We start from the raw sequence: 22,791 nt of genomic DNA, 5'->3' as shown, positions 1-22,791 counted from the left end.
ACCAGGCCAGCGAGTACATTAACCGAAAGGGCTACTTTTCAATGGTGCTGCAAGCACTGGTGGACCATAGGGGACGTTTTACCAACATCTTCGTCGGGTGGGCGGGCAAGGTTCATGACGCGCGTGTGTTCAGGAACTCTGGTCTGTTTAGACGCCTCCAGGCAGGAACTTTCTTCCCGGACCACAAAATAACGGTTGGGGATGTGCAGATGCCTACAGTGATCCTCGGGGACCCAGCCTACCCGCTAATGCCCTGACTCATGAAGCCCTATACAGGCGCCTTGGACAGTGAGAAGGAACTCTTCAACTACCGGCTGAGCAAGTGCAGAATGGTGGTGGAGTGTGCTTTCGGACGTCTTAAGGGGAGGTGGCGGAGCTTACTGACTCGCTCGGACATCAGCGAAAAGAATATCCCCGTAGTTATTGCTGCTTGCTGTGTGCTCCACAATGTCTGTGAGAGCAAGGGCGAGACCTTTTTGGCCGGATGGGAGGTTGAGGCAAAACGCCTGGCTGCTGTTTACGCTCAGCCAGACACCCGTGCCGAAAAACTATCCCAGCGGGAAGCGCTGTGTATCCGGGAGGCTTTGAAAGCAAGTTTCCTCGGAGAGCAGGGTAACCGATGACTCTACACTTGATTTTAAGAGAAGCTGATCCTGGGCCTGTGTTGAGTGAGATCTGCGGTTACATACCCCGTTCTCCAAGTTTCCCCCACTTCCAAAACACGTTTTTAAACAAATTAAATGGAACACTTATTTTTAATAAATCTTTCCTTTACTTTGCATTTCTGTTCAGGGTTTGAAACATGGACGCATACTGTGCTGGGTACGGTGTGCACTGATGTACAGACCGCTTGTACAATACAGGACGGACAGCCTCCTGCTCCTACATAGGTCTCTGGGGTGGGGGACGGTTTCAAGTGGTTGTGCATGTAGGAGTGGGTTTGCAGGAAGGGGCGAGTGGTGCCGTCTTTGCATAGGGATTTGGATGCAGGCTCGGGGCTGTGGGTTTGGGCGTAGGAAGGGGTGAGGGGTGTGGGGGAGGGGTGAGTATCTGTCCGTGGATGAGGGCTCTTGTTGGGGCTCAGGGCAGCGGAGAGGATCGCGCCTACGGTGGAAGTGCATGGTAAGGGCAGCATGCCTTAACATTAGGGGGTGGCAGGCGCTAGGACCATGGACAAGCGTACACATCACAGAATGACCCGGGGCAGCATACACCACACAGAGGGACCCTGGTGACTACTGAATGCAGTCTGTGTGTGACCTGCAGTTGATCCTGCCCCCGATAGTCTGTACCCTGCTAATGTAGGCTATCCCGTGCAATTATAAATCCCCTGCCCCCCCCTACATACACAGTCTTCTGACACGAAAGACGTGACGGAAAGAGTGAACAACAGCAAACAGCTTTTATTAATCTACTACATAGTGGGGTGATGAAACTTGGATTTGGGACTGGGTGATCCTGTAAGGGAAGCGCTTCTAAACAGTTATAGCGTCAGAGGTGTGTGGAACATTAGCGCTCAGCTGTGGTGCAGTGACAGTTCTCACGGCCCCTACCGCCCCTCCGTCTTGTAATTTTCGGTGAGGGGGGGACAGGACTTCTTGGCGTTGGAGGGTGGTTGCAGATACAGTGCAGGGGGGCTCTCTCCTCCTGCCTGCGGTCCTGCAGCACATCAACAAGGTGCCAGAGCGTGTCCGTTTGCTCCCTCAGTAGCCCAAGCAGCGTTTGAGTCGCCTGATGGTCTTCCTGCCGCCACCTATCCTCCCATTCGATGTGTGTGCGATGCTGTTGACATAGGCTCTCCCTCCACTGTCTCTGCTCTGCCGCCTCGGCTCTGGAGCAGTACATCAGTTCCGCGAACATCTCTTCCCGAGTCTTTTTCTTTCGCCGCCTAATCTGAGCCAGCCTCTGCGAGGGGGATGCCGGGGCAGTCCGGGAAAGAGCAGAAGCTGTGTGATGGGAAACAGTAAATGATTTCCTTGAACAGATACATGTTTGCGAACAGTGAACACAGTCTAGTCAGTTTCTCTGAACAAGACCATACAGGGCACCAAGTCTCACGAGATCTCAGGAAAAGTTCGAGATTTCGGAATACGCTCTCATTGGCGGCGCCATTGCACAGGAGAGCGGACAAGCAGGGAGAGACAGCATAATCCGTCTTGCAGACAGTCCTGGTAAGCCTTAAAGTAGATCATGCTTATCAGTTAGTGGATAGCTGTGCTCTCCTGCTAAAGGCAATCTGGAAAGCAGAAAGGCTGAGCCTTTTCCAGCCCCTCCCGCCAGTGCACGGGAAAGATCAATGTCTGCTTGTTCTCTGTGGCCTCCAGCACGTGGCTGTTAAGCGAGGGTCGTTGTTATGCAACCTAATTGTAAACCGTTAACAATAGTAACAATACACTAATTGCCTGACTTAGATGCAGCCTGTCCAGACCGACATCAACCTGAGGCGGGTCACTCACAGTCAGAGAGAGCGGATGCTACTGGAAGCCCTGCACAGACCAGGACCATATGCAGCAATGCTGGTGGAGGCGATGATTCCTCTCTACATTAGGATCTCCTGGCGTGGAAGTGTGTGCTTCCATGGAGCACCGAATAAGGCACCTCTCCCCAGGAACCTCCTGCGGAGGCTTTTCGAGCTGCTCTCTGAGAGCTTTGTTGAACTGTCCCAAGAGGATTACTGTTCAATCCCTATATGTGTGGACCTACTATTTATATAGTTTGACATGTAAAATTTTGTATATAGTATTTCTATTTTTTCTATACCCGTTTTTTAAAAAATAAAAGTTTCCATGTTTATAGCACTTACCGCCTGATCCTTCCCCTGATTCTGAGTCCGGGTTAACGGGAGGGGAGGGTTGGTAGGGGATCTCTGTGAGGGTGATGAAGAGATCCTGGCTGTCAGGGCAAGCGGTATTGTGTTCGCTGTCGCCTGCGCCGTCCTCCACAAACCCTTCCTCATCTTCCCCATCGGCGAACATCGCCGAGGAACTGTCCAGGTACACTATGCCATCCTCAGAGTCCACGGTCACTGGTGGGGCAGTGGTGGCAGACCCACCGAGAATGGCATGCAGTGCCTCGTAGAAGCGGCATGTCTGGGGCTGTGCTCCGGAGCGTCCGTTTGCCGCTCTGACTTTTTGGTAACCTTGTCTCAGGTCCTTGACTTTCACGTGGCACTGCATCGCATCCCGGCTGTATCCTTTCTCTATCATTGCTTTAGAGACCTTCTCAAAGGTCTTTGCATTCCGCTTGTTGGAGCGCAGCTCCGAGAGCACAGACTCCTCGCCCCACACAGCGATCAGATCCAGGACTTCCCGGTCTGTCCATGCCGGGGACCTCTTTCTATTCTTGGATTGGCCGGACTCCTCTGCTGGAGAGCTCTGCATCGTTGCAGGTGCTGCGGAGCTCGCCCCGATGTCCAGCCAGGACGTCAGATTCAAAGTGCCCAGACAGGAAAAGGAATTCAAATTTTCCCGGGTTATTTCCTGTGTGGCTGGTCAGAGAATCCAAGCTCAGACTGCTGTCCAGAGCGTCAACAGAGTGGTGCACTGTGGGATAGCTCCCGGAGCTACTAAGTTCGAGGTGGAGTACCAAATTCGAACTAACGAGCCCTCTAGTTCGAATTAAATGGCTTCCTGGTGTGGACGGTTGATCGGTTAGTTCGAATTAACGCTGCTAAATTCGAATTAAAGTCCTAGTGTAGACCAGGCCTTAGTGAAAACTTGTATTGGCAAATTCCGCCCTTAGTTAAACTCCTGTAGCACTACAGACTTCAGAAAGGTCATACAATAGTAAATGAGAGCAACTTCTGTGTTCACAATATTTTCCCCAATGTGTTTATGTTAAATCACTATTAAAATAATTCTCCAGTACACACACACACTTTTCTTGATATAAAAAGGAAACTGATTTCGGCTGAAGCAGTGAACAAATATTCAGATGCCATGTTGCTGAGATCTTTTAGCAATGTGTCCTTCCTGAACATTTTCTTTTTCATCTCTCTGAACTAGAAGATGTTTTCATTGTGATAAGGAAGCCTTTCTTACAGGGATGGGGATAAACCATCTCTGCAAATGGATCAGAAGGAGAATGTATGGAGGTATAGATGTAAATCAGGAGGATGGTATCCAAAACCTAAAGTCCTTTGGAGAAATCCCAAAGGGGAAAACTTAACCTCAAAGGCTAAGACAACCCTAAGGGAGGATGAGCAGAAACTTTTCACAGCAGAGAGCTCCATTACTGTGCCATATGTGACCTCTGAGGTTACCTGCACCATCATCAACACAGAATTAAAGATCAGTCCAGAATCAAGCACCCAACAGTTTGATATGTAACTTTTTTATACCAAGCTATTTTTTTCACTTTATTAGTTCTTATTGCTAGTGTTTACAGGCTGTTCCAGGTATACAATAGGATTCTTATTCTATTTGGCCCTTATGTGTTGCATTATCATGCCTACCAATAACCATGGAGGCTTATATTCTGAGCTGTCTACTGAAATCATCTCTCTCTCTATCCTCAAACCCTGGTCAGTTCGGACTTTGTCCTTCAGGATGCTGAATGCCTTCTGCAAGTCCAGCATCTTCTTGCGGGGTCACTCTCTAGTGAGAATTGTTTTCTCCTTAGCAGTTTAGGTTTCAGTTGTCAGCATGAAATTTTCTGGAGCTGCCTTCCATGACGTGATATGAAATGGTCATCTAAGAAAATGATAAGAAATCATTATATCATCACATTCAATTTGAACCCTCAGTTACTCTGGCTTGGAACAGCCCAGGTCTCTGGGCAAAAGCAGAAGGGCAGCTTTGCTATAAACAGGGAATACTGCACAGAGGTGTTTCAGTTGTTCAGAGCATAACAGTTTAGAGCCCAGACACTTTTGCTTTCGCACATCACAGCCTAAAGGGTAGTTTTAATTGCTGGTCCCTCCTGCTGGAAGGTCAACTGGTTGCAAGGTCTGCATTGCTGGCTTCTCTGGATGTGGCCAAGTCAGCTGCCAAAGTCATGGTAATGGGAGATACCATCTTTTGCTCATCCTGGCTTCAGTCATTGGGGAAATACAACAGACCACTGAAGAGCTCCTCGTCATGGATTGTAGTGTATTTTCTTTGAAGACAGGTAAAGCACTGCCAACACTAAAAGATTCAAGGGCACTGCTGAAATCCCTGGGTTTGTGTACACTAGCTCTGAGAAGAACAACATTTTTTCCTCAGTTTCAACCAAGGAAGCAGATGACATGTCTAGACAGGCAGATCAATGCAGGTGGAAGCACAAGCAGCAAAGGAGGAGTCCCTGTGCCATCCACCTCTGCTGCCACTTCCTTCTGGACCACTCTCTGTCCAGCCCTTCTCTACTTTAATCTAGCTGTTTCACATTTTTCTCCATTCGTGTAGTTTGTTTTCTGAATTGCTCATTTGGAAACTTGAACTCACTTATCTACATGTTGATGTGTTTAGATGTTATTGAAGAGATATAAAAGCAAATACACAAAACCAAAGGCTGAGAGTAGCAAATGAGTTATAAAGGAATTGTTATTTTCTCTTATAGTGTGAAGTTAAAAGTTTATAATAAAGAGATATACAAGGTACACTGGTTCAATAGGAGTCAGGAAGGAGTGGGCTCCAGAAGAGGGTTGGAATAAGTAGAGGATTCTGTAACCTTAGTGTAATGTATTGATGTAAACAGGTTACAATCATTTTACTGTAAATAGAGTCCTGTGGCAATTCCACATATTTTCTTTCTTTTCCTGCCATCTTATCAATATAACCTATTTATCTATAAGCAGCAGGTGGCAATTGCACTCCTTTCTTCCTACACAAAATGAGTCCTTTGTGTGCCCTTTTGCTGAACTATGCCAGGGTTAGTATGGCAGCCATCTATTAATGACAGAGAACAGCGATATGTGTCCATCTTTTTACACTAAGGCTTATTTTTGGTTTATTTTTTTCTTTTAAAGTTTGTAAAGTGTGATGAGTTATTCAGGGTGAGAGACACTATATAAAAGTGCAGTGATTGGGGATTTGGCTGGAGCTCAGTCTTTCTCGTTGTGGAGCAGATTCTGCTCAGTGTAAATATTCGGGGCAAATTCTGCCCTCCATTAATCCCATGCAGAACTATTAGCTTCACTGAGGGCTAGTCTACACTTACCGCGCGGGTCGACGCGGTGAGTTCGACTTTCCGGAGTTCGAAATATCGCGTCTGATCTAGACGCGATAGTTCGAACTCCGGAAGCGCTAGTTCGAACTCCGGTACTCCACCTCGGCAGCTGGAGTTAGCAGAGTCGACCTTGGAGCCGCGGAGTTCGGTTCCGCGGCGTCTGGACGGGTACGTAGTTCGAACTAGGGTAGTTCGAATTCAGCTACGCTATTCACGTAGCTGAATTTGCGTACCCTAGTTCGACCCCCATTCTTAGTGTAGACCAGGCCTGAGCTTGTATAGGTATAAATTAGAGCAATACTTGAACTTTCATCTTTGTTCAGGCAGAGCAAAGCAGATCTGCTTCTGGAAACAGGAAAATTATTTCCCATTGTTTCCACTGGGATTTATCTTAAATCATATTAACCAAAACATACACTTTTTGCTTTGAGATGAAACAGTTAACAAATGTCTAGATGCCCCTGACATCTTTTCACACTGTACCTTCTCTGAGTAGCTCTCTGCATTGTCAGACATGCATCCATTGTGATAATGCTGCCTTTTTTACAGGAATAGGGAATGAAACTTCTTTACAAATGCATCACCAGAAAGTTTGCCAATATGAATGTAAATGGAAAGGGTGGTATCCAAAGCCCATGATCTTCTGGAGAAATCACAAAGGACAAAGCATAAACTCATTGGCTGAGACAACAGAAGTGCAGGACGAGCAGAATCTTTTCACAGTAGCAAGCGCCATTGCAGTTTCATGTGGTACTCCCGAGGTTGCCTGTGCTATCGTCAACACAGAATCAGAGATGATTCAACAATCAACTGCTCAACACTTTGGTATGTAACTTTGTATGTCATTATTATTATTCCAGGAAACTTGCCCTCTTCTGAGCAAGTGTTACTGCCTTTTTTATTTGGTCTATGGGGCATCATCCTGCCTACTAACAAACACAAATCTTTACATTCTGAATCTTAACTCATATCTATCCCCAAATAATTAATCCGTATCAAGTTAGGACTCTGTTCTTCAAGATGCTGAGCACATGTCTGTGGCCTGCTTAGTGCCCTCATCTCCCATCGTATCATCTTGCAGTGTTAGTTTTGATTGTGGCTGAGAACGGATTAAAGAGGCAAATGGACGCTCTTGAAATCTATGGGAGTCTAACAGATGAGGGGCTTGCAGGATGATCACATCACAGCATGCAGTGTTTCTGATGTAGAACTGGTTCTGCACTCCTCTTAAATGGGACTGCATTTCTATGATGGGTGAAGCATTTCTACTTCTAGAGGGATTTGTTCAATCTCATTGAAAGTGTTGCAGCTTGTGCCAGTTGGGATAGAATTTGGCCTTTCCTCTGTTATGGGGTCACTCAGGATCAGAGATTGCTTAGTGGGGCTTCTGCAGCACCTGCACACCAAGGAGGGGTAGCTACCTGCCAACAGTTTTGTCAATGGTCTAGGAAAGTAGCTACTGGAATAGTACGTATATGTGTACAGTTGGATCAGAGAGCGGCTACAACCACTCTTGCCATCACCAGTGTATTTCTCTCTCTCAAAAACACTTACACTCTCACACACACTGCCCTCGAAACCTAGAACTCATCATAAACGCCAATCACTTAAACTTTTGAGGATGAATTTCAGCCATATTTATGTACCCAGATAAGTGACCTCATTTTTAGAGTTGTTGAGCCCATGCATATTCCACTGAAGTGTACGGGAGCAGTGTGTGCAAAGCACTCAAGAATATCTGCTTTTATTTTGGAGTCTCTCTTTAGGTCCCAACTTTGAATATTTTGATCAAATGCTGCAAATCACTCATATTGTACTAAGGCTGGGGAAAAAAATTCCATCAAAACTATTTTTGGTAGAAAATTGGGGTTTTCACTAAAATATTTTTTGTGTGGAAAGTGTTTGCTTCCCTCTAACTTTTTTGATGTTTTATTAGACACTCCAAACCTAATTTTTTTCAGGAAAAAACTGCTGATTTTTTTAACAAAATTGGGAATTCAGAATGTTCACAAATGCATTTGTGAATATTGTATATATGAGCTTCAACTTCAATGGTATGTTGGCTAAATAACTCAGGTGGTATTGTTTATGTTACATGACAAGACTATTCATGAGACAAGGTGGGTGAGGTAGTATCTTCTATAACACCCTCTATCTACCCGGTTACCTCCTTTAGTGCCAGTCTCCTTACAGGTTTTGATGGACATGCCTGGATTCATTTGGATCCCGCCTCCAGCTCAGCAGGATGTAACTTCTTTATTTTCTTCCTGTATGAATTTATTTGGTGATTTCTCCACCCCCTCACCAGGGTTGAGACCCTGGCCAAATCCAAATTAGTCTTCAAATTTCCATGTCAGAGTCTACCCTCACTTGAAACTGGGCGGTTTCAAAGTGAGGACCCGCATGTCTTCCCCCCACCCCAAAATCCTAGGGTAGGTCTCCCCTTCGGCTGCCACCACCCGGTCAATTCCGTGGGCCGGGACACCCCTGTTTCCCCCCTTGGGAACACAGATCAATTCACAGAGGAGGAACCTTCCCCCTCCCCCCTGATTCAACTCCTTGAATCTCACACACACAGGGAAGCAGCCCACTTCCCCCTCCCCTTCCCCTGAATTTCCCCAAGGGAAGGAATTAACCAAGTCCAAAGAAAAGAAAAGAATTTATTAAAGAATAAAAAGAAAAATACAGAATCTCTATGAGCCCAAGCTGGACACTCATAGGGTATAACCTTATCAATCTCTGGAGAGAATCCCCTCTCCCCCTTTTCTCAGTAAAAGCAATATCAGCAAACAGGAATAAAGCATTTCCTTTAGCAAACACACAATTGCAAATATAGAAATCAAATCATAAGACTAATTTGCCTTTCTAATTAATACTCACTATTAATTAGTAGAAACTACTCCAGGAGAACTTGGAGACATGACTGTCCTCTGTTAGATTCAAGAACAGTTCTCACTCAGACAAAGGCTTCCCTCCACAGAGATTTGAAAAAATCTTATCTCTGATTGGTCCTTTGGTCAGGTGGTCACCAGGTACTACATGTTAACCCTTTACAGGTAAAACAGACCTTAACCCTTAACTATCTGTTTATGACACGCCCCCCAAATCGCCAACAGTGGGAACTACTGGTGGTGATTTCCTCCTAGCACTGTAACATAAACAGATAAACAAAACACATGCACTATTACATATACTACTAAGTATGTAAACAACAAGATATTTGACATTGAAGAACACTTTGTATGCATTTGACCGGACATACTTAGCAACGTGCTTGCCCATCCCCTCCCAGTGGAAGGAATGTTTTTAACCTGTTTTTGCTTTGTTGACCCCAGAATGGCCACTGGGATGTCAGGGCCCAAGCTTAAGAGCTTGTCCCAGTACTTAGTTGGAACTACCAACTGTCTTTGAGGATGCTGGCCTTCCTGGTGTTACCAGAAAGAATGTCCTTATATAAAAGTCCTTGTTTTACAACAACTGGAATTGGGTAGAAGAGCTGAGAGGCGGTGGGTTGCTGCGTGCCGCCGCCCAAGCTTTCTTAAGGCTGTCATCGGCTTCCTGCTGTGTCTGGAACTGTTTCCTTGAGACGGGAGACACCAGTTCCTCTGGGAGCGATGTAGGTGATGAGGTTGTTTCCATTGACTGTGGACCGCTCTCCGCTGGTGCACAAGGTGATATTTCAGGCTCTGGCTGAGCCTTTTGGGTAGAGTTGTCTGCTGCTCCTGCCAGTTTAGGCCCGTTGGCGCCGCCTGGCGGTGGAGTTGCAAGTGCTGGCGTCAGTGCTGGCGCTGGTTCTGCCGCTGGTTGCTTTTCCAGTTCCGGTCCTGGGACTGGATGTACTATGGCTGCTGTAGTTGTTGGCATGAGATCCGGTTCCACCACCTCTGTCTGGGTCTCTGGTAACACAGACAGGGTCCTGGTGGATGGCTCAGGAACAGGGATGGGAGTGCCTGCTTGTTTGGCCTGGCCGCGGGTGACCACTCCCCCCCTCTTGGCCACCTGCACATGGTTGGCCAAGTGTTCCCCCAGTAGCATGGGGATGGAATAATTGTAATAGACAGCAAAAGTCCACTTTCCTGACTAGTCCTTGTACTGGTCTTCAGGGATGCTGTACCCATGGCAGGTCCTTTTAACCTTTTTGAAGAAGGCCTTAGTGTCCTTACCTGCCATGTAGGTGGGAAATTTCTTGGGATGGGGAACAGTGCCTTCTGGTGCTGGCCACACCCCTCTGCAGTCAGTGAATTTTATGTGTGGCTTGCTGGTGTTGCTTTTTGGTGCTGGCCACACCCCTCTGCAGTAAGTGAACTGGTTTCTCCAATTCCTAACCCTTTCTATTCCCGAGAGACTGAATAGAAAAGAAACAAAACCTTTTTATTTGCAAATGTGTAGTTGCTGTTTGCTGATATACTGAGAAGACCCAAAAAAACCTCGTTTGTCCTGTTTCTAGCAACTTGCTAAGTACCTCACAGTGGGGGTCCTTTGTAACAAGCCTTCTAGAAAAACTTGCACCTCTTTCCTAGCTGTTTTCAAGCAGACAAAGAAAAAAGAAAAAAAAGAAGAAGCTGGTGCTACTTAGTACCTGCAGAAAAGTGTAGTAAATCCTCTCAGAGATTTGTATTCCCTGGCTCCAGAGGATTTGAAAAGACACAGGGAAAAAAAATCTGGCTGGAGGGTTTCTGTCTCCCCCCCCCCAAACCTGTTTTCCTGTTGGATGGGAATGTACTTTGTCGAGCACTTCCCCCCACCTTAGGAATTCTGAGTGATACCTGATATCACAAAGGAAGGACACACCTCTAGGGAAGAGTTCTTCCTCAGCATAGCCAGCAGAGAAAAAAACTTCTCCTAACCCTGAAAACTGCTTGAAACTGCCTTTTCCTCAAGCTGCCTCAAGCAAACAGAAGAAAACTGCTTCCAACAAAGCCTGTTGGAAACTAAATTGCCTCCAGCCAACCTGGCTGAAACTGTAAACTGCCTCTGCTCTGAGTTGCTGTACTCAGCAGCCCAGCTGAAAGGCTGCTGCTAACAATACCCCTGAGAAAAATCTGGTCTATTCCTTAGGGATTTGTGTTCTCCTGTCTTCTGATCCTTTCAAAAGACACAGGGAGAAAAAAAAACCTGGCTGGAGGGTTTGTCTCTTCCCCCCCCCAAACCTGTTTTTCCTGTTGGATGGGAATGTACTTTGGCGAGCACTTCCCCCAAAAACTGAAAATACTTGTAACCCTGAAACTGCCTCAGAGTGCCTCTGGTAGAAAAGCCTTGCCTCTCTCTCTGGGTCCGAAACACCACTGCCACCATGTCAGGGTCTACCCTCACTTGAAACTGGGCGGTTTCAAAGTGAGGACCCGCATGTCTTCCCCCACCCCAAAATCCTAGGGTAGGTCTCCCCTTCGGCTGCCACCACCCGGTCAATTCCGTGGGCCGGGACACCCCTGTTTCCCCCCTTGGGAACACAGATCAATTCACAGAGGAGGAACCTCCCCCCTCCTCCCTCTCTCCAGCCTGCTCTGGAGACAGAGGTGCCTGGATTCAAACGCCTTGAATCTCACACACACAGGGAAGCAGCCCACTTCCCCCTCCCCTTCCCCTGAATTTCCCCAAGGGAAGGAATTAACCAAGTCCAAAGAAAAGAAAAGAATTTATTAAGAGAACAAAAGAAAATACAGAATCTCTATGAGCCCAAGCTGGACACTCATAGGGTATAACCTTATCAATCTCTGGAGAGAATCCCCTCTCCCCCTTTTCTCAGTAAAAGCAATATCAGCAAACAGGAATAAAGCATTTCCTTTAGCAAACACACAATTGCAAATATAGAAATCAAATCATAAGACTAATTTGCCTTTCTAATTAATACTCACTATTAATTAGTAGAAACTACTCCAGGAGAACTTGGAGACATGACTGTCCTCTGTTAGATTCAAGAACAGTTCTCACTCAGACAAAGGCTTCCCTCCACAGAGATTTGAAAAAATCTTATCTCTGATTGGTCCTTTGGTCAGGTGGTCACCAGGTACTACATGTTAACCCTTTACAGGTAAAACAGACCTTAACCCTTAACTATCTGTTTATGACAATGAGACAAGGTGGGTGAGGTAGTATCTTCTATAACACCCTCTATCTACCCGGTTACCTCCTTTAGTGCCAGTCTCCTTACAGGTTTTGATGGACATGCCTGGATTCATTTGGATCCCGCCTCCAGCTCAGCAGGATGTAACTTCTTTATTTTCTTCCTGTATGAATTTATTTGGTGATGCCTCCACCCCCTCACCAGGGTTGAGACCCTGGCCAAATCCAAATTAGTCTTCAAATTTGAACAAATATATGTCAAATATTCTTCACAATTCACTCATCTTTAGTGATAGCTCATCATAATACCAAAGTTAAATAGGCTTGGTAAAATTTGATTTCTATTGTTTTATAATTTTAATGTATAATATCAATGCTTATTTTTAATCATTTTTTATTTTTATCATTTACATGTTCATAGTTATGAAAAATTATGGGTTTTAAGGGGGTTTTAGATGTTTACCAATTTAAATTTTTACAGTTAGGGAAAATTATGGTGGGTTCAGACAACAGGAGGTGTCAGATAATAATTATTTAATGACAGTAGATATTGAAATTCAAAAAGAGAAAACTTTATAACCATTCAAATACAAATTGTGAACATTGTATGTCAAAATATACAAAGTGAGATATCCTTAATTCAGACTCTAATACATTCTCAAGCAACATTTTTCTTACTTTGCTTATTTCTACATTTTTATTGTTGGTAGAAATGTTTTCCCTCCGTTTGTTTGTGGATGGTGAAACTGAAGTTTATTGACATTTATCAATAAAAAATTAATCCTTCTGAACCTAAAAACTAGCTACATGGCAACAGACATTTGGAAGAGACACTCTGCATCATAAGAGTCAGGTCTCACACAAAACCAGAAGAATGATAAATATTCTAGATGAGAGCCAGTTCGCTATGAAGTGAATTGGAGGTTATCAGAATACATAAGTTTAGGAATGCAGTTCTGTGTGAAGGAAAAAAAAACATTCTGGGACTGGCTGTTTAGCTCATTTATAAGCGTAATGTAAATGTTCACAGTGTAGTCTGATAGCACAATTAGCAACAGAAAAGTAAGTACATGTATTTTGGATTTTGTTATAATTCCCTGAGACTCTGAAGGCAGGCCCCTATTATTTCATATGAAATATATTCTTTCTCATTCTCTGTCAAGGTACAAAGACAACCATACTTGAGAGAATGAGGAAAAAAAACATCATTGTTTAGGTCCAAACTGTAACACCTAGAAATACCTCCCATGTTTGAGGCTACATTGTAGTGATAGTACGTTCTATCTTTCAGTAGGTTTCTTAATCTGTTTATTGCTGTTTATTGCTGTGACTGTCGAACATTTTTTTGGAAAATGCAAAAGTAAGTTAACTTATTTTTTCTTTTGTTTAATTTGAATAAGGTGCACATTTTTAACAGTGATGGTGATTAACCATTGGAACAATTTACCAAGGGTTGTGATGGAGTCTCCATCCCTGACACTTTCTAGATCAAGATTAGATGTATTTCTAAAAACTTTGCTCTGGGAATTATTTTGGGGCAGTTCTCTGGCTTGTGTTCTACAGGTTATCAGACTAGATTATTAGAATGGCCTCTTTTGGCCTTGGGAATCAATGGAAAAACTGTCATACAGCAAGTGAATGAGGTTAATTTTCCTTGAAAGAAACAAGGAGAAGCTGACCGAAAGCAGCAGAGAGAACACAATGCTGGTCAAATTTACTGATAGCAAAACTACTGGATCCAAATATTTGTCCACATGAACCTCACTGAAGGTGGTGAATTTATGATGTTCATGATGTTTAAAATACAATTAGCGAATTTTAACATGAACTAAGTACATTGATCAATTTTAATCTTTTACAGGCCAGTTCCAGAATGTGATTGGTGAGTTTGGCCTCATTTCTAAGCAGTTGCACTCAGATTTTGTTTTCACTTTCTATTTGGTTAATTGAAAACATGTATTTCCTATTATTTCAATTCTCCACACTAGTCACTCAATAATCCACTTTGCAAGAGGAACTAAAAAACAAACAATCAAAACCCCAAAACCCTTTCACTGTAAGACTCAGATTTTGAAAATGCTCAGTTTGGTGAAAACTCAGTTTATCCACATGAATAGTCCTTTGGATGATGTGGACCAAATACAGGTTTTACTTAGTCTTTATTGGCACAATACTCTTTTTCTTAAACATTAAGAACATAAGAATGGCCACACTGGGTCAGACCTGTCTTCTGATAGTGGCTGGTGCCAAAGAGAATGAACGGAACGGCAATTTATCAGCATTTCTTGTTGTCCAGTCTCAGCTTCTGGTAGTCAAAGGCTTAAGGACACCCAGAGCACAGGCTTGCGTCCCTGACCATGTTGGCCAATACCCATTGATGGACCTATCCTCTATGAACTTATCTAATTTTTTAAAACTTATTTATACTTTTGGCTGTCATCCCCTAGCAATGAGTTCCATGTGTTGTGTGTTTGTTTTAAACCACCTGCTGCCTATTAATTTTTACCCCTAGTTCTTGCGTTATGCAAAGGGATAAATATTTGCCTTTTCTCTTTCTCCACACCATTCATGATTTCATAGGTCTCTGTTATATTCCCCCTTTGTCATCTCTTTTCCAAGCTGAACTGTCCTAGTCTTTTAAATCTCTTCTCATATGGGAGTTACTTCATACCCTTAATCATTTTTGTTGTCCTTCTCTGTACTTTTACCAATTTTAACATATATATTTTTAGATGGGGTGACCAGAACTGCACACAGTATTCAAGGTGTGGGCAGGGCCGGCTCCAGGCATGAGCCGACCAAGCACATGCTTGGGGCGGCACCTTGGGGCGACGCTCAGGGTTTTTTTTTTCTTTTGGTTCGGCGGGGCGGTGCTGGAGGGTTTTTTTTTGTTTGGTTGGTTTTGTTTCCGCTGGGCGGCACTCGGGGAGCATGGGGGCTTTGCGGCGCTTGGGGAGCCAGAGCTTCAGGGTGCTCAGGGGGTAGGGGGCTTTGGGCAGTGCAGAGCTCAGGGGAGCAGGGGTTTCAGGCAGCGTGGCGCTCAGGAGGCAGGGGTTTGGGTGGCTCGGCGCGGTGCTCAGGGGCGGAGGCTTGAGCGGGACAGTGCTTGCGGGGGCAGGGCTTCAGGCAGCATGGCACTCAGGGAGACGGTGGTTTGGGTGGTGCGGCTCTGGGGGGGGCTTCAGAGGCACTCGGGAGGGCAGGGGCTTTGGGCGACGCAGCGCTCGCGGGGGGGTGTTACGTCGAGGCAGCACTCTTTTTTTTTTGCTTGGGGCAGCAAAGAAGTTAGAGCCGGCCCTAGGTGTGGGCATACCATGGATATAAAGAGTGTCATCCTGTTATTTTCAGTCTTATTATCTATCTCTTTCCTAACAGTTCCTAACATTCTGTTAGCTTTTTTGACTGCTGATGCACATTGAGCAGATGTTTTCCGAGAACTATCTATGCTTTTGAGAATTTTACCTGAGTTACATCTGAATAAGACTTATGGATTTGGCCAAATGTGAAGTATGGGTGCTTAGTACCTCACAGAAGCAGGAAGTAACACAGAGAGCTATTGACATAAGATACCTACCTAATCTAACTCTTTCTTTTTTTTGCAAAAATATTTTTTGCACATCTTTTTCTCCTCCTCCCTTCTTTCTCTGTGTTTTGGCTGGGAAAGCTACATTTGCTCTGGAACCAATGATATCTGAGGCCTTCTCGCCTGTTTCAGAGGCAGCTACTTGGTCTTTTTACAGCATCTGGGAGCCTCATCTGCTGCTCTCACAAGTTCAACATGTGTAGTTGACCATTTCATGGCTCATCTGGGAGCCCTCAAGAGAGATCTTGCTGTAAGGTTGACAAGTGTATTCTTGTGTACATATCAAAAACATCCTTAAAGATGAGCCTTGATCTGGAATTTGACTCAGGATTGTATAGGGTGCCAATGTGAAGTACCAGGGTCATGAGCTCTCAGTGACCGGCTTTATTTCAGTCTTCTTCAAGATCACACCTAACCAATACCTATGACAAGTTGCCCACCCTACAGAACACTTGTTTACAGAAGAAGGCAAAAATATGTATTTATTTGACTCTGTTTTTCCATTGCAGACCAAGTACAGAGGGAAAGAGGTATGTTAGCATTGATTTATGTAGCCTTGTAAGCAGGTCAGTGTTAAATGGTACATCTGATGGAACTGTGTGTACTTTATTTTTATTGACAAAAGCGTAACTATCTCTCAGTTTAGTCCACTGTACTGCACTGGTGAAATTCATCCCTATTATAATTCCAGTGAAGTCAGTACAGTTAGAACAGGGAAGGATTAGGTTGCAGCATTTTTTCAGTATATTTTGGTTATTCCTATTGGAACAAATGTAATGTCATTAATTCCCAGAAAGAGGATAACTATGAAGGTTGGATTTCACCTAACCTTTGCATAGTGCTTGATATGATAGGAGCCAGATTTCAAATACAGCATGAACCTGGATGAAGATATTATGAAAACAGTGATCCTACACTGAGAAGAATAGATAATTTTGCTTAATGGTATGAGATAGTGAGAGAGTGAAATAGTGGTTATATATGTATAACATAACACAAGTATTAAAGATTAAATACTCTGTCATATGTGGCTCATTAAATAAGGCCGATTCGTGCCATTCATTAAGTTAACAATTCAATCAGCCCATTGTAATGTTAACCAAATTTCCAATGACAAAGTGCACATTTGAACTGATTTAATCTGTTGCAGAGCAATCCCGCAATGACTATGGTAAGTTTGCAATGATTTCTAAGCAGCTGATTTCAGATATTTTTCCTCTTTCAGAAATGTATATCCTATTTTAGTATCAGAGGGGTAGCAGTTTCTCCTCCCTTGGTTTTCACACCTCAACGGCTAGAAGAGGGCCTCATCCTCCCTGACTGAACTAACCTCGTTATCTCTAGCCTGCTTTTTGCTTGCATATATATACCTGCCCCTGGAAATTTCCACTACATGCATCCGACGAAGTGGGTATTCACCCATGAAAGCTCATGCTCCAATACGTCTGTTAGTCTATAAGGTGCCACAGGACTCTTTGCTGCTTTATCCTATTTTACTGAGCTGTCTAATTGATCTAGCAGCCTAATCTGTCACATTTACCTAAATACTTTTAGTATTTCATGCTAGAGTATAAAGTCCCTCATAGCAGGGAAATATATATATAATTGCTCATTTCCTATGTGACGGGCTGGACCCCCTGGGATATCACCTGGTGTGCAGGGACACCACTGAGTCAGACTATTCTGCCAGCCTGGACCCCTTTTACCTGGTCTTACTGAGCTATCTTTTCTAGCCAAACACACAGGCATGGCCCCACACAGCTGCACAGAGAGACAGAGATCCACTCTGGGAAGGTTCATCTTAACAGGCTTGCCACAGCCAGATGTCCACCCCCATTGGAGTACAAACCCAAAATTATATGAAATTTGTCTGTTCCCTCAATATGGAGGAGGGTATGTACAGCTTCTTGTCCCCCATCCTCCAGTTAGAAATCACACAAACCAGAAATAAATGTATTAACTATAACAGGTGTATTTTAAGTAGTTATGGTGCTAGCAGACAGAACAGGGCAGATTACTAATAAAATAAAACACAGCACGCAAACTAAACTTAATACACTAAAGAAACTGGTTGCATGTAAGTTCTCACTCTAAGTGTGATTCTAATAATCTTATTCACAGTCTAGATGCCCTTCCAGCCTGGGTCCAGTTCTTTCCTCCAGTTCAGTCTTAGTTGTTTCCAGCAGTCACCTTGGGTGGGGTAGCAGGGGAGAACTGATGACCTGGATTACCTCACTTCCCACCCTTCAATAGGATTTGCATAAGGTGGGAGTCTTTTGTTTCATAGTTGGACACCCCCCACCCCCAGCTTCTCCTGGAAAAATACTGACTTCAACATGGGTTCCAGTAGCAGGTGACATGGTCACATGCCTCTGTAGGGCCCCTGTGGCCATTCTTCACAGGCTGACCCACAAGTTCACGGACGACTGTGCTCTTTTAAATACATTGTCTTTTGCTGGGCCATCAGCACTGTCTGGCTTTTTCATTAGTGTACCTGAAGTGTTAGCAGGGGGTGTCATCCAAATAGTATAGTTGAAATATAGATACATAGTCAATATTCCTATTTCAGATACAGAATATTTCAGATACAGAAATGATACATGCATACAAATAGGATAATCATATTCAGTGTATTATAGCCTTTCAAATGATACCTTACAAGAGTTATCTTGCATAAAGCATGTCTTAGTTATGTCGTATTCCTACCATAAGTATATTTTCATAAACAATATGGAGTATAACTATGCTTCCAGAGTAATGAAAATTTATAAGAATCCTTCTCATTGTGCCTGTATCATCCTGAACTCATTCTCCAGCTTCAGGAGACTTAAAAATTATCTCCAGTCATCAGTGGGACAGACACAACTCAATAATGTAACTGTCCTAATGTGCATCAAGACAATAGCAGGGAACTAGATGTAAATAAGATTGCAGACAGTTTCATTCAGAAAGCTACAGTGAGACATAATGTCTTTAAATTGGGACATTAGTGAAGACAGCTTTTAGGTAATTGCAATGATTTTAATATAATGTAATTCATGATAATGTAATTATGTAGTTCATAACAATTTAATCATTACTAAAATAGTAATAGTATATAAATATGCTGAAAATAGTCTCCCCCACAAACTGACAGAGTGCACCACCAACCCATCTCCCTGCCCAGCACACACACCTCTTCAATAGCACCCACTGGCAAAAAAAAAAAAAAAAAGTGCCTATAGAACAGGAGAAAAACTCTTCCATTATTCACATGTGTCATTCCTTTTCAGACCGACTACGGATGGAAATGGGTAAGTTTGACTTGATTTATGTAGGTTTCCACTCAAGTAGAAAGGGATGGAGCATATAATGGAATTACAGGTGCCTCATATTTGCTGACCAAATCTGTCTCTGCTGTAACATCAGTAATGTCTGTGTAGTTACACCAGGGAAAATTAAGCCCCAGGGTTGTTTTTTTTTTGCAGTGTTGTTATAATCGCAGCTAACAAACCCCTTTCCCAACTCTCTCCCTCCTCCCATTTAAATCCTTTTTTAACTACAGAAAATTGTGTATTTTCTTTTTAGATCAACTGCAGAGGGAAAGGGGTAAGTTTACACTTATTTCTGTAAGCTTCTACTCAAGCTACCAAGATAGGGAAAAGTTATTGAAGCTATGTTAGTCCCAGAATATTAGAGAGTCAAGGTGGGTAAAGTAATGTCTTTCATTGAACCAGCTTCTGTTGGTGAAAGAGACACGCTTTGGAGCTTACAGAAAGTTCTTTTTTTTTTCAGATCTGGTAACAGCTCTGCAGAACTGCTCTGTGTGAGCTTGAGAGTTTGTCTCTTTCAACAACAGAATTTGGTCCAATAAAAGATATTGCCTCACCCACCTTTTCTCACTAAAAAAGCAAGAATATAATTGTAAAAACTGTGTTTATTTTATCTCAGCTAAACAATGTGCCCATGTGCAAACTGTGAGTGCCCTGCCAATTATTTCAAAACACAAAATCAGATAAAATTTTCACTCCTGTCGGATAACACCTCAACATATTGGTGAGCTCTGAAGCATGCTCTGAAAGTTTGGCAATCCAGGATATTTCAGGCATAGGTCAGGAGGGTATTCCAAAGCCCCAGGAACTTTATATAGAGCTCTCTGCCACCAGCAACTTTATATTAAGGAGATCTAGCCTCAGCTTCTTTGCTGATTGCAGCTTTAGCATGACATGAAAGAATTGTATGTCATATATAATTATTATCTAGAGTGCTGCTCCATCTCAGTGGAGTCTACTGCACAGCAGTGGCCAAATTCATCCCTGTTGTGAAGTTGGTGCGATTACATCAAGGATGAATTAGGTGACAGTTTTTGCAAAACTCCCATTGAAACAAATGTTGATTTATTTAATTCTAAACAAGAGGGCTAATCTGTAGAGTGGATTTCTGCTAATCTTTGCATAATCTGCTAAATTTCAGAGTAGCAGCCGTGTTAGTCTGTATCCGCAAAAAAAAAAAAAAAAAAAAAAAAAAGCAGGAGTACTTGTGGCACCTTAAAGACTAACAAATTTATTTAAGCATGAGCTTTCGTGAGCTACAGCTCACTTCTTCGGATGCACAGAATGGAACACACAGACAGGGGATATTTATACATACAGAGAACATGAAAAGGTGGAAGTATGCATACCAACAGACAGAGTCTAATCAATTGAGATGAGCTATCGTTAGCAGGAGGAAAAAAACTTTTTGAAGTGATAATTAAGATGGCCCATAGAAGGTGTGAGGAGAACTTAACATAGGGAAATAGATTCAATAAGCAAATATTAAATAAAAGTGGGATTGGTAATTAATGCAGTGATCATCGTATATTGTGAATTTTTTTGTTTACAATTTCCTGGAAGACATGAGAAAGAATCAGTGATGACAGGCTGGGAGCAGCAGGATGGTGGTAAAATATATACATAGCACGAGATATTTGGCCCTATGTGGGTCATTGAATAAGGTTGATTGGTGCTATTCACAAAGTTAAAAATTCAGTTAGCTAAATGTATTGTTAAATGTTCAAGAACCAAAAATAATAATCATCTAATTTAATCTGTTGCAGTCCAATTCCGTAATGATTGTGGTAAGTTTGCACTGATTTGTAAGTAGTGATATTCTGATTTTTTTTCTGCTTTGCAATGTATAGCCTATATTTCTAAACTTTCTACTTATACTTACCTATTCTGTCTCATTTACCTCAAAATGTCCAGCAGTTTCATTTCTAGAGTGTCCGATCACCATACAAATCATCACTGTGATAAAGTGTCTCGTATTGTCTATATGCCTCCTGGAAGTTAGCAGGCAATAATTATTAAACACTTTTTTTGTAAATTTCCTACTCTTTCTCTTCATTTTCCTTTTTTGCAACTGTGGGAAAGTCAGGCTAAATGAATGGGCTGTCCACTTGCTTTGCATTTTCAAAACTGTGACATGATTATCACAGTTCAGGGCAACTCTCCCTGTATTACCCCTCTGTGGTCTCTTGAGGGCTCATCAGCCATCACCTCTCTTGGGCAGAGATCTGTGTCACTCTCTCTCCTGACTGGGATTTGTCCAGGCTGCACAGTTCCTTGCCCACAATGTGATATCCCCAGCAAGCCAGACTGCCTAAACAGGCCTGCATCTGTCCTCTGCTTTCTCTTCAAAGGCTATGTGCAGCTGGAATTGCCAGCAGGCACAAGTTACCACATAGCTTTTTTATATGCAAATACATTTATTTTCAAGCTGAAAACATTACAGAGAAAACAGTGCAGTAAGATATCCCAAAGATATTTTAGGAAATTGCCATATCTGTTACAGTGATATTCATGGGTGACTGGTATGAGTAGAGCAGTGGTTCCCAAACTTTTCAGCATCACATCCCCTTTTAAATTTTTGAGAAACCCTCATGCCTCCCTCCTCTCCTTTACCATCATCCAATTCCCCTGATCCTTGTCCCCTGATGGACCCCTCCCGGGACCCCACCCCCTATCCAACCCCCCCCTGCTTCCTGTCCCCTGACTGCCCCCCAGGACCTCCTGCCCCTTATCCAATCCCCCCATTCCCCTCCACCTTACCAGGCAGCTCAGAGCAGCAGGACTGGCTTATTGGAAAGCCTGGGAAGTGGGCAGGCGCAAGCTGCACTACCTGTGCAGCGGCGTGGCTGCGGGGGAAGGGGACAAGAGGAGAGGGGCCGGGGCCTAGCCTCCCCGGCCAGGAGCTCAAGGGCCGGGCAGCCTTGTGCCCCCCTTGGAATTTCTTCACATCCCCCAGTTTGGGAACCAGTGGTCTAGTAGAGGATGCAGGGGGAGCTAATTCCTTATCCATCAGCATCCTGTGACCATTACGCTTTTCCTGCAGTCTTTTTATAACTCCCATCTAACAGCCGAGGTGCCAAGTCATACTAGAACAAAAACTCTGCTGTTACTCATGTAACCCTTCTGCTGAGCCGAAACGATAGCAGCAAGGGCCAGGTTCAATACATAGGGGTCCCTTCCCCACAACATAATGCAAAACCAGCTCGAGCCCCCACCCAGTGACCTGGGAAAATCTTACACACACCCCTGGGCGCCTCGAGGAGGCAATACTTCCCCTCTCGCAAGCACAGAGTCTTGGTGTCACAGAAAAGATTTAATTACATAAGATAAACAACAACAAGCATGAAATTTGGGAAATACCTCAACTGGAGTTCATAGGTCAAACCGTGAGCAAAGACCCACCCCAGCAACTTGGGCCGTGTCCTTCTCTCTGGGCCCTTGAGTCCAGCAACCCCCCTAAATCACCCACAGTCCCAAAAGTCCCACAATTCAAAAGTCTCTGTCCCGGGTCAGGCAGCCCAGAGTTCAAGAGTCTCTTTGCAGAGGTCCCCCTCCCCAGCCTAGGTAGAAAGGGGCACCTTACGTGGTTCAGGGCCAGCTGCCCTGCCTCTTCGTGGGGTTCTGCTTCCACTAGTCGTCCCCGCAAACAGCTCAGCTCCGCTTACTCTGTGGGCTGCTCCACTCTGC

The 22,791-nt window shown here is 43.9% G+C and overlaps 1 protein-coding gene across 18 annotated transcripts in view; it reads left to right on the top strand.

Moving 5' to 3' along the window:
- LOC123350389 (butyrophilin-like protein 2) overlaps positions 1–22,791 on the top strand; it is a 162,175-nt gene that overhangs the window by 29,357 nt on the left and 110,027 nt on the right. For 15 of the 18 annotated variants that reach the window (XM_044988944.1, XM_044988958.1, XM_044988949.1 and 12 more), the window contains 8 exons: positions 6,697–6,972; positions 13,502–13,570; positions 14,072–14,092; positions 16,303–16,323; positions 16,944–16,964; positions 19,066–19,086; positions 19,361–19,381; positions 20,871–20,891. In XM_044988944.1, coding sequence (XP_044844879.1) covers positions 6,697–6,972; positions 13,502–13,570; positions 14,072–14,092; positions 16,303–16,323; positions 16,944–16,964; positions 19,066–19,086; positions 19,361–19,381; positions 20,871–20,891 — 471 coding nt within the window. The remainder of the gene's footprint in view (positions 1–6,696; positions 6,973–13,501; positions 13,571–14,071; positions 14,093–16,302; positions 16,324–16,943; positions 16,965–19,065; positions 19,087–19,360; positions 19,382–20,870; positions 20,892–22,791) is intronic. The other 3 variants (XM_044988946.1, XM_044988948.1, XM_044988952.1) reach the window with 3 other exon arrangements.

Source organism: Mauremys mutica, chromosome 15, assembly GCF_020497125.1.
Source record: "Mauremys mutica isolate MM-2020 ecotype Southern chromosome 15, ASM2049712v1, whole genome shotgun sequence".
NCBI classification, from domain to species: Eukaryota; Metazoa; Chordata; order Testudines; family Geoemydidae; genus Mauremys; species Mauremys mutica.
Note: the sequence above shows the minus strand (reverse complement) of the source record. Positions and strands in the feature narration are given on the sequence as shown.